Raw genomic sequence first — 16486 nt, 5'->3', positions numbered from 1 at the left:
TGTGCAGCATTCATCAAACGCGTCCGCTAGCACTCTCTCCATCTAAGGTAGTAGTGTACAGTAGATTTGAAAAATTCAGCAAAATAATGTGTGCAGGCTTTAATCATGTACACACAGCCTTTTAACCTTAAATAACACCTACATTAAAGTATATATATATTTTTAATCTACAAAACATTTGCAATTGTCATGCAGAGTTCATTTTTGGAGAGGTCTGCATTTTGTTGTTTTGTGAGCATGTAAAAACCATGGTAACCAAATTTTTTGAAAAATTGCAAAAAAATTGGCATTTTCAACCCAAAATTACACCCCCCCCCCTCTACTAGATTTTTTTTTTCTTGAATACAGTTTAAAACCAAGCATCACTGTCGTGATAGCGGAACTGAGCCTATTTCGACATAGGTATATTATTAAACTTTTGAGCAATCTTACCTCGTACCGCGGCTATCAATTTCTGCTGCTACAGAATTGAGTTTTTCCGTCTTAGACGCACATTCGGATACCCCCTAAACCATTAATCTCGAACCCATTTTGTTGAATTTCTTTATTCAAATGTGAAGCCTGCATATAAGTCTCTAGATTGAATTCGCCAAATTTAGCACATATCCATTTTTAATTTTTCATGCATATAATAAAACAGGGGCTTTCTGCTTAATAAAAATCTCACCCATGGTCATTCGGTCTAACTGTACACTGCTACCTAAACAGAGACAGTAGTATGACGTAATAATGGTGGTGACGAAAAGCTTGTTATGACGTCAAATACATGTTGCCAGGCTGCGTAGCAATAGGCCATGGCGGAGTTGATAGGTCTCTCCGCTAGTATCTGTTTGCTCATTTAATATCGCAAGTACCAAAATGGATATCAAGATCTTCTTGATATTTATGGTAATTCTTTGCGTCGCACAGCAGGGCCCTGTTGCATATCGAGGCCTTACGTGGTAAGTTTAGACATCCTCCGGGATATTTTGTTTTTACATAGTGAAGGCAAGCTCGTCTTGGAACTATCACAAGGTTCATTTATTTGATGCCATTTTAATGCCTTCTATTTTTTACCCTTGTGTTGTAACTTACTTTTGTAGCGTGGAACCCGAAGTAGGATACATGGAAAGGATGATAAATTACTTCGTCGCCCGAAAAGTCGAGAAAACGTGTCTAACTCACGGAGCTTTATTATTGGTGAGTAGAATAAACTTTCACCTCGGCCGACGTATTGTAAAATACATTATCTGCAATCACGATTTTTCCGTTTGTTTCATTCGGTGTGTATAAAACCCTAGAAATTGATAAGAATCTTTCTCCTTTCAGAGAATCGGAAACGAGGTCGTTTGTACTGTTTTGAGTGCAATGGTATCATTGATGTTGGTCTACACGTATGTGTATGCACTGTTGGTTGGAAACCACGCAAGGAAGTTCTGGAAAGCCATCGGTGTGATGTACCGGGAATGGAGAGCTCGTAAGTACAATTGTATGTCTTGATAAAATGTATCATTCCCCAGTTGATCAACCTCTTTTATCGGATTAATGTTTAACAGATCCATTCAATGTGTTATATGTTTTAGTCCCTTTACACGTTTTAAAACATATATTATCGGTTTTTACAGGTCGATCCCTCTGTCGCTTCTGTGGAACCGACCCGTGCCAGGCCAAGAGAACGTCCTGGAGGCGGCACGAGGCCCGCATGTTAAAACATATGGTCGATTTCGAGAAGCGATCTCACGCGATGTGGATGTTCAGTCTCGGACTGGAGCTCTCTGCAACCCTAACAAAGGAGCTACCCCAAGACGAAAGGTACTGGGCACGAAAATATTGTGCTGACTTTCAGGAGGAACACATGGTGCTGTTTCCCCTGTGCGTACAACGCCAGATCAACGCCTGGTACCCATTGCCTCGCTAGGTAAGGAAGGGCATTCTCAATCACAAGTAATTTCTGATAATATGTGGTGTCTATAACAAGGCAGCTTTTTTCTGGATTAACATTACTCATGTCTTGCTGATAGATATTGCTAATATCTTGACCGAACATGCTTACGGCAGTATTACCATGCCATTTACATCAGACTATATAGCCGCTTTAAAACAAAGTCCATTCGGGTCTAATTACTTCTCCTAACGAACGCATTCCTGTAGATGTAGATGATACAATAATAGGTCGTTACTGTAACTGTAAGTATGTCATTCTAAATATTGAAATATTTTCTTGTAGACTTGCTGAGCTCTTCGAAGAGGAGAATGTCGATGATGGAACAAAGGTGATGACCACGCCAGGGCGCCCTGCTTGCTCCTTCCGTTTCTCTTTCTACTATTATCTCCAACTCTCGTTCTTCTATGTTTCTTTGTGTCGGCTTGTAGATACGATGATATAGCGACACCCAGTTAACATAGTCATGATTTGGAGAACATTGGAGTTTTGTTTGAATAATAATTTCAGTAGCATCTTGGATGTCGATGGTTTTTCGTATTTATGATGTGATCAATGGTGCCTTTGTGTGTCTTGGTTATTGATGTTTTAACTGGGAAACCATTAAAATCTGTTGCTATTGAAACTTTGAGTTGTGTTATGACTAAGCCCCTGAAAACATTGCAGTGTTGTAGTACGTCAATTTGTTTGCGTGGTACAAAAGTAGGTAGCAGATGACAGAAGGACAGCCTGGCCATGTGTGATATTCTCACTAGGCGGGAAACCCCTACTTTGAGACATGCATACAAATATCAATATACAATGTATTTTGAAATTGGTACATTCAAATATAAACATGAATAATATTAGTTTTGAGAAACTACGGAAGTGCGCCTACACAAGAAATGCCAGCTCTACTTGTGATCTGTGATTTTCAAACAAAAAGGATATTTCGATTTAAGTAAAGACTTGTATATCACACTGTCGTGATAAACGCTTGTCAATTGACAATCTATTAAAAGGGATGGCCTTTATGTAATATTTCGGTATAAAAAGACACTTACCATGCTCTTACCAAAGGAATGGCTGAATGATGCAGAATGTTTTAGTCTCCGCGGCCTAAACAACAGTACACCTGTGTCGCATACCTTGTTTATAGATATGCCTTTTGAGCCTAGTGTATAAAAATGTATCTTGATCTACACAGAGACACTTTCTCATGTATTTTACAGGAATCACACAATTAAAATTTGAATGAACAACAGACGAAGATTGAACTTTGGGAGAACATCCGCCCGAGTTATCTTTCTTTGGTCATTTTAACTAAAAATAACTTGTATGCGTTTTGATAAGCGCCATGTTGCAAAACTAATCATTGTCATCTTAAATAGATTCTGGCCAAATGGCTACCTACATACATTTGAGTGTACCTAAAATTTTGGGAAAATGAAAAAGAGTTTATGGAATATGGAAAAAGCAATCAGTCTAAGAATTTTGTTTAAGAAAATTCGTCAGATAATCCTGTATGTATAGAGGAAGGAAAAAAAAAGAAACAGATAAAACGTATCCCTGTCGAATGGCCCGATGGAATTTGAAAGCGGGTGTCTGACGTAATAGCAGCATGCGAGTGGCACATACCATACAGTGTACATATAAACACACAAGAATCACCCAAACGTTGTACGTTATTGAAGCAATGTACACACGGATCCGAAATCTTTACACAACCATGATGGTATAGTAACAAGTAATGTAAACAGGATAATAAACACGTTCTTATGTATATGGTACCTATCAATACATGTACATGCAGTTATAAGGAATAGTTGAAAATACAGAAGACTTCACTTGCAGCTTTAATGAATACACGACTTTTTGAAATACGTGTAACGGCACCGTCTGTGGCACCGGTTTTACTGTTCATTAAAATATCCTTTCGCGGCAGCCGTTAAAATTTGGCCGTTGTTAGTGTAATGTGACCGAGTGGGACGTGCTTGTTCAGTGTCGTCTGCGGCATGCTGAGTGAGACAACACTATTAAAAGGTAAGAGTTCTACTACTACAAAGAGAAACAACACGAGTGTACCGCAGCTTCCCAAAAAACATAGACAAGTACACACCGCGGCAATGGATGACCGTCCTTAGGTGACCCTGGCTGTTAATATGACATCAAACTTACTAAACACAATTTTAAACATTTCTTATACGGAATCGCTTGTAGCAACTGTACATAATTCATAAAAGGAATGGCTACCGGTAATTGTACAAAATTAATTTACGGGACCGGTCGTGATTACTGTACATAATTCATGAATGGGACCGATGGCGGTAAATGTTAACAAATTAAAAACGAAATCGCAAGCAGTAACTACACACCATGCATAAACAGAACAGTTATATAGGAAACTCTACAATATTTAGAAACTGTACCACTAGCGTTGATGAATGGAAATAGCATTATGGCACGAGAATGATATACCATTCATAAACGGAACCGCTAACGAGAATTGTTCATAATTCCCAACCAGGACTGCTAGCGAAAGCTGCACATCATCCATAAACGACATCAAAAGCAGTAATTATATAGCATTTATACAGAAGCTGGTCATATAGCACTATACAAAAGGAAAGAGTTCTACACTGCAAGAATACAGAACGTGAATATACCACAGTATCCCAAAACACACACCCACACTTCATACTCGCAACATACCGCATATGGGAGGCCGTCCTTTCATGACACTGGCTGTTTATAGGACGTTAATTTGATCAATAAATCAAACAAACAAACCACTAGCGGTAACAACCGCTAATCGAGAGAACCGCTAGCGAAACTGTGCAGCATTCATCAAACGCGTCCGCTAGCACTCTCTCCATCTAAGGTAGTAGTGTACAGTAGATTTGAAAAATTCAGCAAAATAATGTGCAGGCTTTATAATCATGTACACACAGCTTTTTAACCTTAAATAACACCTATATTAAAGTATATATATTTTTAATCTACAAAACATTTGCAATTGTCATGCAGAGTTCATTTTTGGAGAGGTCTGCATTTTGTTGTTTTGTGAGCATGTAAAAACCATGGTAACCAAATTTTTTGAAAAATTGCAAAAAAATTGGCATTTTCAACCCAAAATTACACCCCCCCCCCCCCTCTACTAGATTTTTTTTTTCTTGAATACAGTTTAAAACCAAGCATCACTGTCGTGATAGCGGAACTGAGCCTATTTCGACATAGGTATATTATTAAACTTTTGAGCAATCTTACCTCGTACCGCGGCTGTCAATTTCTGCTGCTACAGAATTGAGTTTTTCCGTCTTAGACGCACATTCGGATACCCCCTAAACCATTAATCTCGAACCCATTTTGTTGAATTTCTTTATTCAAATGTGAAGCCTGCATATAAGTCTCTAGATTGAATTCGCCAAATTTAGCACATATCCATTTTTAATTGCTCATGCATATAATAAAACAGGGGCTTTCTGCTTAATAAAAATCTCACCCATGGCCATTCGGTCTAACTGTACACTGCTACCTAAACAGAGACAGTAGTATGACGTAATAATGGTGGTGACGAAAAGCTTGTTATGACGTCAAATACATGTTGCCAGGCTGCGTAGCAATAGGCCATGGCGGAGATGATAGGTCTCTCCGCTAGTATCTGTTTGCTCATTTAATATCGCAAGTACCAAAATGGATATCAAGATCTTCTTGATATTTATGGTAATTCTTTGCGTCGCACAGCAGGGCCCTGTTGCATATCGAGGCCTTACGTGGTAAGTTTAGACATCCTCCGGGATATTTTGTTTTTACATAGTGAAGGCAAGCTCGTCTTGGAACTATCACAAGGTTCATTTATTTGATGCCATTTTAATGCCTTTTATTTTTTACCCTTGTGTTGTAACTTACTTTTGTAGCGTGGAACCCGAAGTAGGATACATGGAAAGGATGATAAATTACTTCTTCGCCCCGAAAAGTCGAGAAAACGTGTCTAACTCACGGAGCTTTATTGTTGGTGAGTAGAATAAACTTTCACCTCGGCCGACGTATTGTAAAATACATTATCTGCAATCACGATTTTTCCGTTTGTTTCATTCGGTGTGTATAAAACCCTAGAAATTAATAAGAATCTTTCTCCTTTCAGAGAATCGGAAACGAGGTCTTTTGTACCGTTTTGAGTGCAATGGTATCATTGATGTTGGTCTACACGTATGTGTATGCACTGTTGGTTGGAAACCACGCAAGGAAGTTCTGGAAAGCCATCGGTGTGATGTACCGGGAATGGAGAGCTCGTAAGTACAATTGTATGTCTTGATAAAATGTATCATCCCCCAGTTGATCAACCTCTTTTATCGGATAATGTTTAACAGATCCATTCAATGTGTTATATGTTTTAGTCCCTTTACACGTTTTAAAACATATATTATCGGTTTTTACAGGTCGATCCCTCTGTCGCTTCTGTGGAACCGACCCGTGCCAGGCCAAGAGAACGTCCTGGAGGCGGCACGAGGCCCGCATGTTAAAACATATGGTCGATTTCGAGAAGCGATCTCACGCGATGTGGATGTTCAGTCTCGGACTGGAGCTCTCTGCAACCCTAACAAAGGAGCTACCCCAAGACGAAAGGTACTGGGCACGAAAATATTGTGCTGACTTTCAGGAGGAACACATGGTGCTGTTTCCCCTGTGCGTACAACGCCAGATCAACGCCTGGTACCCATTGCCTCGCTAGGTAAGGAAGGGCATTCTCAATCACAAGTAATTTCTGATAATATGTGGTGTCTATAACAAGGCAGCTTTTTTTCTGGATTAACATTACTCATGTCTTGCTGATAGATATTGCTAATATCTTGACCGAACATGCTTACGGCAGTATTACCATGCCATTTACATCAGACTATATAGCCGCTTTAAAACAAAGTCCATTCGGGTCTAATTACTTCTCCTAACGAACGCATTCCTGTAGATGTAGATGATACAATAATAGGTCGTTACTGTAACTGTAAGTATGTCATTCTAAATATTGAAATATTTTTCTTGTAGACTTGCTGAGCTCTTCGAAGAGAAGAATGTCGATGATGGAACAAAGGTGATGACCACGCCAGGGCGCCCTGCTTGCTCCTTCCGTTTCTCTTTCTACTATTATCTCCAACTCTCGTTCTTCTATGTTTCTTTGTGTCGGCTTGTAGATACGATGATATAGCGACACCCAGTTAACATAGTCATGATTTGGAGAACATTGGAGTTTTGTTTGAATAATAATTTCAGTAGCATCTTGGATGTCGATGGTTTTTCGTATTTATGATGTGATCAATGGTGCCTTTGTGTGTCTTGGTTATTGATGTTTTAACTGGGAAACCATTAAAATCTGTTGCTATTGAAACTTTGAGTTGTGTTATGACTAAGCCCTGAAAACATTGCAGTGTTGTAGTACGTCAATTTGTTTGCGTGGTACAAAAGTAGGTAGCAGATGACAGAAGGACAGCCTGGCCATGTGTGATATTCTCACTAGGCGGGAAACCCCTACTTTGAGACATGCATACAAAATCATATACAATGTATTTTGAAATTGGTACATTCAAATATAAACATGAATAATATTTTTTTTGAGAAACTACGGAAGTGCGCCTACACAAGAAATGCCAGCTCTACTTGTGATCTGTGATTTTCTAACAAAAAGGATATTTCGATTTAAGTAAAGACTTGTATATCACACTGTCGTTAAAACGCTTGTCCTTGGAAGTTATTAATAAGGGATGGACTTGATGTAATATTTCGGTATAAAAACACACAAAAAGACACTTGCCATGCTGTTATCAAAGGAATGGCGGAATGATATAGAATGTTTGACTCTCCGCGTCCTTTTTAACACCAGTACACCTGTGTCAGCATACATTGTTTATTGATATGCCATTTGGGCTACAGTGTAACAAATGTATCTTGATATACACAGAGAAACTTTCTCATGTATTTTACAGGAATCACACTCTTAAAATTTGGAATGAACAAAACGAATGCTCAACTTTGGCAGAAAATCCGTACGAGTTATCTTTCTTTGGTCATTTTAACTAAAATAACTTAATTGTATGCGTGTTGATAATCGCCGTGTTGATAAAACTAATCATTGTCATTTATAATAGATTCTGGCCAAATGGCTACATACATACACTTACCTGTACCTCAAAATTTTGGGGAAAATGAAACAGAATTCATGGATTATGGAAAAAGCATCAGTATCAAAATTTTGTTTATAAAAATTCGTCAGATAAACCTGTAAACGAGTAAGAAAAAATAAAGAAACAGCTAAAAACGTATCCCTGTCGAATGCCCCGATGGAATTTAAAAGCGGGTGTCTGACATAATAGCAGCATGCGAGTGTCACATACCGTACAGTGTACATATAAAAACACAAGAAACACCAAAACATTGTACGTAATTGAATCAATGTACACACGGATCCGAAATTTTTACACAGTCATGATGGTATAGTAACAAGTAATATAAACAGGATAATAAACACATTCCTATGTATGCAGTGTATAAGGAATAGTTGAATTGATGTATTCATGGTATTTTGAAACAACGGCGCCGTCTGTGGTACCTGTTTTACTGTTCATTAAAATATCCTTTAGCGGCAACCGTTAAACTTTGGTCGTTGTCTGTATAATGTGACCGGGTGGGGTGTGTTGTCAGTATAATGTGACCGGGTGGGATATGTCGTCAGTATAATGTGACCGGGTGGGATGCTGAGTGAGACAACACTATAAAAAGGTCAAGAGGTCCACTACTACAAAGAGACACAACACAAAAATACCGCAGCTTCCCAAAAAACATAGACAAGTACACACCGCGGCACTGGGAGACCGTCCTTAGGTGACCCTGGCTGTTAATATGACATCAAACTTACTAAACCCAATTTTAAACAATTCATAAACGGAATCGCTTGTAGCAACTGTACATATTTCATAAAAGGCATTGCTAGCGGTAATTATACAAAATTAATAAACGGGACCGGTTGTGATTACTGTACACAATTCATGAACGGGACCGCTAGCGGCACATGTAAACAATTTATAAACGGAATTGCAAGCAGTAACTACATATCATACATAAACATAACCGCTATATGGGAAACTCTATATTATTTAGAAACGGTACCGCCAGCGTTAATGAATGGAAATAGCATTACGGCACGGGAATGGTATATCATTCATAAACGGAACCGCTACCGAGCATTGTTCCTAAGTCAAAACCCGGATTGCTAGCGGAAGCTGCTCAACATCCATAAACGAGATCACTAGCAGTAACTGTACAGCATTCAGAAGCTTGTCAAATAGCACTATACAAAAGGCAAGAGTTCTACTAAAAAGCATACACAACATAAATATACCACAGTCTCCCAAAACACACACCCGTACTTCATACACGCAACAAACCGCATTACATGGGAGACCGTCCTTTCATGACCCTGGCTGTTTATAGGACGTTAATTTAATAAATCAATCAAACAAACAAACCGCTAGCGGTAATAACCGTTAATCAAGGGAACCGCTAGCGGAAACATGGCAGCATTCATTAAACGCGTCTCCGTCTAAACAGAGACAGTAGTATGACGTAATAATGGTGGTGACGAAAAGCTTGTTGTGACGTCAAATACATGTTGCCAGGCTGCGTAGCAATAGGCCATGGTGGAGATGATGGGTCTCTACGCGAGTAGCTGTTTGCTCGTTTGATATCGCGAGTACCAAAATGGATATCAAGATCTTACTGATATTTATGGTAATTCTTTGCGTCGCACAGCAGGGCCCTGTTGCTTATCGAGGCTTTACATGGTAAGTTTAGATATTCTCCGGTATATTTTGTTTTTACATAGCGAAGGCAAGCTCGTCTTGGAACTATCAGAAGGTTCATTTATTTGATGCCATTTTAATGCGTTGTTTTGTTTTACCCTTTTGTTTTAACTTACTTTTGTAGCGTGGAACCCGAAGTAGGATACATGGAAAGGATGATAAATTACTTCTGCGCCCGAAAAGTCGAGAAAACATGTCCAACTCACGGAGCTTTATTGTTGGTAAGTATAATAAACTTTTACCTCGGCCGACGTATTGTAAAATACATTATCTACAATCACTATTTTTAACGTTTCGTTTGTTTTATTCGGTGTGTATAAAACCCTAGAAATTAATAAGCATCTTTGTCCTTTCAGAGAATCGGAAACGAGGTCTTATGTACCGTTCTATGTGCAATAACATCACTAATATTGGTCTACACGTATATGTATGCACTGTTGGTTGGAAACCATGCAAGGAAGTTCTGGAAAGCCATCGGTGTGATGTTTCGAGAATGGAGAGCTCGTAAGTACAAATGCATATCTTGATATAATGTATCATCCCCCAGTTGATCAAACTCTTTAATCAGATAATGTTTATCAGAACCGTTCGGTGTGTCATATATTGTAGTCCCATTGCACGTTTTAAAACATATATTATCGGTTTGTACAGGTCGATCCCTCTGTCGCTTCTGCGGAACCGACCCGTGCCAGGCCAGGAGAACTTCCTGGAGACGCCATGAGGCCCGCATGTTAAAACCATATGGTCGATTTCGAAAAGCGATCTCACGCGATGTGGATGTTCAGTCTTGGACTGGAGCTCTCTGCAACCCTAACAAAGGAGCTACCCCGAGACGAGAAGTACTGGGCACGAAAATATTGTGCCGACTTTCAGGAGGAACACATGGCACTTTTTCCTTTGTGCGTACAACGCCAGATCAACGCCTGGTACCCTTTGCCACGCTAGGTAAGGACATTCTTAATCACAAGTAATTTCTGATAATATGTGGTGTTTAATAACAAGGCAGTTTTTTCCTGACTAACCTTACTCATTTGCTTGTTGATAAACATTGCTAATATATTGACCGCACATTCTGACGGCAGTATAATCATGTCATGTACATTAGACTATATAACTTCTTTAAAAATAAAGTCCCTTCGGGTCTAACTACGTCTCGTAACGAACTCATCCTTGTAGATGTAGATGATGGAATAATAGGTCTTTACTGTAACTGTATAAGTCTGTCATTCTAAAGATTGAATTGTTTTCTTGTAGATTCGCTGAGCTGTTCGAAGAGAAAAATGTCGATGATGGAACAAAGGTGGTGACCACGCCAGGGCGCCCTGCTGGCTCCTTCCGTTTCTCTTTCCAGTATTATCTCCAACTCTCGTTCTTCTATGTTTCTTGGTGTCGGCGTGTAGATACGAGGATATAGCGACACCCAGTTAACATATTCACGATTTGGAGAACATTGGAGTTTTGTTTGAATAATAATTTCAGTAGCATCTTGGATGTCGATGGTTTTTCGTATTTATGATGTGATCAATGGTGCCTTTGTGTGTCTTGGTCATTGATGTTTTAACTGGGAAACCATTAAAATCAGTTGCTATTGTAACTTTGAGTTGTGTTATGACTAAGCCCTGAAAACATTTGAGTGTTGTAGTACGTCAATTTGTTTGCGTGGTACAAGAGTAGGTAGCAGATGACAGAAGGACAGCCTGGCCATGTGTGATATTCTCACTAGGCGGGAAACCCCTAGTTTGAGACATGCATAAAAAATTCTATATACAATGTATTCTAAAATTAGTGCAATCAGTATGAATAGTTCTTTTCATTTTCTAATATAAACATGAATATTTTTTTCTGGGAAACAACGGAAGTGCGTCTACACCGGAAATGTCAGCTTTACTTGTGATCTATGATTTTCTAACAAAAAGGATATTCGATTTAAGTAATGACTTTGTATGCTTCACTGCCATGTTAAACGCCTGTCCTTCGGAAGTATATTAATAGGGATACACTTGATGTAATATTTCGGTATAAAAACACACAAAAAGACACTTGCCATGCTGTTTTCAAAGGAATGGCGGAATGATATAGAATGTTTGACTCTCCGCGTCCTTTTTAAACACCAGTACACCTGTGTCAGCATACATTGTTTATTGATATGCCATTTGGGCTACAGTGTAACAAATGTATCTTGATATACACAGAGAAAATTTCTCATGTATTTTACAGGAATCACACTCTTAAAATTTGGAATGAACAAATAGGCGAATGCTCAACTTTGGCAGAAAATCCGTACGAGTTATCTTTCTTTGGTCATTTATAACTAAAATAACTTAATTGTATGCGTGTTGATAATCGCCGTGTTGATAAGACTAATCATTGTCATTTATAATAGATTCTGGCCAAATGGCTACATACATACACTTACCTGTACCTCAAGTTTTGGGGAAATGAAACAGAATTCATGGATTATGGAAAAAGCATCAGTATCAAAATTTTGTTTATTAAAATTCGTCAGATAAACCTGTAAACGAGTAAGAAAAAATAAAGAAACAGCTAAAACGTATCCCTGTCGAATGCCCCGATGGAATTTAAAAGCGGGTGTCTGACATAATAGCAGCATGCGAGTGTCACATACCGTACAGTGTACATATTAAAACACAAGAAACACCAAAACATTGTACGTAATTGAATCAATGTACACACGGATCCGAAATTTTTACACAGTCATGATGGTATAGTAACAAGTAATATAAACAGGATAATAAACACATTCCTAGGTATGCAGTGTATACGGAATAGTTGAATTGATGTATTCATGGTATTTTGAAACAACGGCGCCGTCTGTGGTACCTGTTTTACTGTTCATTAAAATATCCTTTAGCGGCAACCGTTAAACTTTGGTCGTTGTCTGTATAATGTGACCGGGTGGGGTGTGTTGTCAGTATAATGTGACCGGGTGGGATATGTTGTCAGTATAATGTGACCGGGTGGGATGCTGAGTGAGACAACACTATAAAAAGGTCAAGAGATCCACTACTACAAAGAGACACAACACAAAATTACCGCAGCTTCCCAAAAAACATAGACAAGTACACACCGCGGCACTGGGAGACCGTCCTTAGGTGACCCTGGCTGTTAATATGACATCAAACTTACTAAACCCAATTTTAAACAATTCATAAACGGAATCGCTTGTAGCAACTGTACATATTTCATAAAAGAAAGCGGTAATTATACAAAATTAATAAACGGGACCGGTTGTGATTACTGTACACAATTCATGAACGGGACCGCTAGCGGCACATGTAAACAATTTATAAACGGAATCGCAAGCAGTAACTACATATCATACATAAACATAACCGCTATATGGGAAACTCTCCAATATTTAGAAACGGTACCGCCAGCGTTAATGAATGGAAATAGCATTACGGCACGGGAATGGTATATCATTCATAAACGGAACCGCTACCGAGCATTGTTCCTAAGTCAAAACCCGGATTGCTAGCGGAAGCTGCTCAACATCCATAAACGAGATCACTAGCAGTAACTGTACAGCATTCAGAAGCTTGTCAAATAGCACTATACAAAAGGCAAGAGTTCTACTAAAAAGCATACACAACATAAATATACCACAGTCTCCCAAAACACACACCCGTACTTCATACACGCAACAAACCGCATACATGGGAGACCGTCCTTTCATGACCCTGGCTGTTTATAGGACGTTAATTTAATAAATCAATCAAACAAACAAACCGCTAGCGGTAATAACCGTTAATCAAGGGAACCGCTAGCGGAAACATGGCAGCATTCATTAAACGCGTCTCCGTCTAAACAGAGACAGTAGTATGACGTAATAATGGTGGTGACGAAAAGCTTGTTGTGACGTCAAATACATGTTGCCAGGCTGCGTAGCAATAGGCCATGGTGGAGATGATGGGTCTCTACGCGAGTAGCTGTTTGCTCGTTTGATATCGCGAGTACCAAAATGGATATCAAGATCTTACTGATATTTATGGTAATTCTTTGCGCCGCACAGCAGGGCCCTGTTGCTTATCGAGGCTTTACATGGTAAGTTTAGATATTCTCCGGGATATTTTGTTTTTACATAGCGAAGGCAAGCTCGTCTAGGAACTATCAGAAGGTTCATTTATTTGATGCCATTTTAATGCGTTGTTTTGTTTTACCCTTTTGTTTTAACTTACTTTTGTAGCGTGGAACCCGAAGTAGGATACATGGAAAGGATGATAAATTACTTCTGCGCCCGAAAAGTCGAGAAAACATGTCCAACTCACGGAGCTTTATTGTTGGTAAGTATAATAAACTTTTACCTCGGCCGACGTATTGTAAAATACATTATCTACAATCACTATTTTTAACGTTTCGTTTGTTTTATTCGGTGTGTATAAAACCCTAGAAATTAATAAGCATCTTTGTCCTTTCAGAGAATCGGAAACGAGGTCTTTTGTACCGTTCTATGTGCAATAACATCACTAATATTGGTCTACACGTATATGTATGCACTGTTGGTTGGAAACCATGCAAGGAAGTTCTGGAAAGCCATCGGTGTGATGTTTCGAGAATGGAGAGCTCGTAAGTACAAATGCATATCTTGATATAATGTATCATCCCCCAGTTGATCAAACTCTTTAATCAGATAATGTTTATCAGAACCGTTCGGTGTGTCATATATTGTAGTCCCATTGCACGTTTTAAAACATATATTATCGGTTTGTACAGGTCGATCCCTCTGTCGCTTCTGCGGAACCGACCCGTGCCAGGCCAGGAGAACTTCCTGGAGACGCCATGAGGCCCGCATGTTAAACCATATGGTCGATTTCGAAAAGCGATCTCACGCGATGTGGATGTTCAGTCTTGGACTGGAGCTCTCTGCAACCCTAACAAAGGAGCTACCCCGAGACGAGAAGTACTGGGCACGAAAATATTGTGCCGACTTTCAGGAGGAACACATGGCACTTTTTCCTTTGTGCGTACAACGCCAGATCAACGCCTGGTACCCTTTGCCACGCTAGGTAAGGACATTCTTAATCACAAGTAATTTCTGATAATATGTGGTGTTTAATAACAAGGCAGCTTTTTCCTGACTAACCTTACTCATTGCTTGTTGATAAACATTGCTAATATATTGAACGCACATTCTGACGGCAGTATAATCATGTCATGTACATTAGACTATATAACTTCTTTAAAAATAAAGTCCCTTCGGGTCTAACTACGTCTCGTAACGAACTCATCCTTGTAGATGTAGATTATGGAATAACAGGTCTTTACTGTAACTGTATAAGTCTGTCATTCTAAAGATTGAATTGTTTTCTTGTAGATTCGCTGAGCTGTTCGAAGAGAAAAATATCGATGATGGAACAAAGGTGGTGACCACGCCAGGGCGCCCTGCTGGCTCCTTCCGTTTCTCTTTCCAGTATTATCTCCAACTCTCGTTCTTCTATGTTTCTTGGTGTCGGCGTGTAGATACGAGGATATAGCGACACCCAGTTAACATATTCACGATTTGGAGAACATTGGAGTTTTGTTTGAATAATAATTTTCAGTAGCATCTTGGATGTCGATGGTTTTTCGTATTTATGATGTGATCAATGGTGCCTTTGTGTGTCTTGGTCATTGATGTTTTAACTGGGAAACCATTAAAATCAGTTGCTATTGTAACTTTGAGTTGTGTTATGACTAAGCCCTGAAAACATTTGAGTGTTGTAGTACGTCAATTTGTTTGCGTGGTACTAGAGTAGGTAGCAGATGACAGGGACAGCCTGGCCATGTGTGATATTCTCACTAGGCGGGAAACCCCTAGTTTGAGACATGCATAAAAAATTCTATATACAATGTATTCTAAAATTGGTGCAATCAGTATGAATAGTTCTTTTCATTTTCTAATATAAACATGAATATTTTTTTCTGGGAAACAACGGAAGTGCGTCTACACCGGAAATGTCAGCTTTACTTGTGATCTATGATTTTCTAACAAAAAGGATATTCGATTTAAGTAATGACTTTGTATGCTTCACTGCCATGTTAAACGCCTGTCCTTCGGAAGTATATTAATAGGGATACACTTGATGTAATATTTCGGTATAAAAACACACAAAAAGACACTTTCCATGCTGTTTTCAAAGGAATGGCGGAATGATATAGAATGTTTGACTCTCCGCGTCCTTTTTAAACACCAGTACACCTGTGTCAGCATACATTGTTTATTGATATGCCATTTGGGCTACAGTGTAACAAACGTATCTTGATATACACAGAGAAAATTTCTCATGTATTTTACAGGAATCACATTCTTAAAATTTGGAACGAACAAACAGGCGAATGCTCAACTTTGGCAGAAAATCCGTACGAGTTATCTTTCTTTGGTCATTTATAACTAAAATAACTTAATTGTATGCGTGTTGATAATCGCCGTGTTGATAAGACTAATCATTGTCATTTATAATAGATTCTGGCCAAATGGCTACATACATACACTTACCTGTACCTCAAGTTTTGGGGAAATGAAACAGAATTCATGGATTATGGAAAAAGCATCAGTATCAAAATTTTGTTTATTAAAATTCGTCAGATAAACCTGTAAACGAGTAAGAAAAAATAAAGAAACAGCTAAAACGTATCCCTGTCGAATGCCCCGATGGAATTTAAAAGCGGGTGTCTGACATAATAGCAGCATGCGAGTGTCACATACCGTACAGTGTACATATTAAAACACAAGAAA

At 38.9% G+C, this 16486-nt stretch overlaps 4 protein-coding genes and 1 pseudogene across 4 annotated transcripts in view; 4 read left to right on the top strand and 1 right to left on the bottom strand.

Annotated features, from left to right (window-relative positions):
- The window catches only part of LOC138317973 (transmembrane protein 222-like), a 158144-nt gene that overhangs the window by 20384 nt on the left and 121274 nt on the right, over positions 1-16486 (bottom strand). The gene's annotated exons all lie outside the window — the stretch shown is intronic.
- LOC138317948 (uncharacterized) lies at positions 764-2539 on the top strand. The gene is made up of 5 exons (XM_069259932.1): positions 764-941; positions 1083-1179; positions 1309-1456; positions 1605-1897; positions 2207-2539. Exons 1-4 carry the CDS (start codon positions 859-861, stop codon positions 1895-1897), a joined length of 621 nt encoding a protein of 206 aa, XP_069116033.1. The 5' UTR covers positions 764-858; the 3' UTR covers positions 2207-2539.
- Positions 5467-7265, top strand: LOC138317938 (uncharacterized). Its single transcript, XM_069259921.1, has 5 exons — positions 5467-5676; positions 5818-5915; positions 6045-6192; positions 6340-6632; positions 6944-7265. The coding sequence occupies exons 1-4, from the start codon at positions 5594-5596 to the stop codon at positions 6551-6553; spliced, it is 543 nt and encodes a 180-aa protein (XP_069116022.1). The 5' UTR covers positions 5467-5593; the 3' UTR covers positions 6554-6632; positions 6944-7265.
- Positions 9566-11344, top strand: LOC138317931 (uncharacterized; annotated as a pseudogene).
- LOC138309612 (uncharacterized) lies at positions 13627-15301 on the top strand. Its single transcript, XM_069250838.1, has 5 exons — positions 13627-13815; positions 13958-14054; positions 14190-14337; positions 14485-14777; positions 15086-15301. Exons 1-4 carry the CDS (start codon positions 13733-13735, stop codon positions 14775-14777), a joined length of 621 nt encoding a protein of 206 aa, XP_069106939.1. The 5' UTR covers positions 13627-13732; the 3' UTR covers positions 15086-15301.

The sequence above is a fragment of the Argopecten irradians genome, chromosome 1, assembly GCF_041381155.1.
Source record: "Argopecten irradians isolate NY chromosome 1, Ai_NY, whole genome shotgun sequence".
Classification (NCBI taxonomy): Eukaryota; Metazoa; Mollusca; class Bivalvia; order Pectinida; family Pectinidae; genus Argopecten; species Argopecten irradians.
Note: the sequence above shows the minus strand (reverse complement) of the source record. Positions and strands in the feature narration are given on the sequence as shown.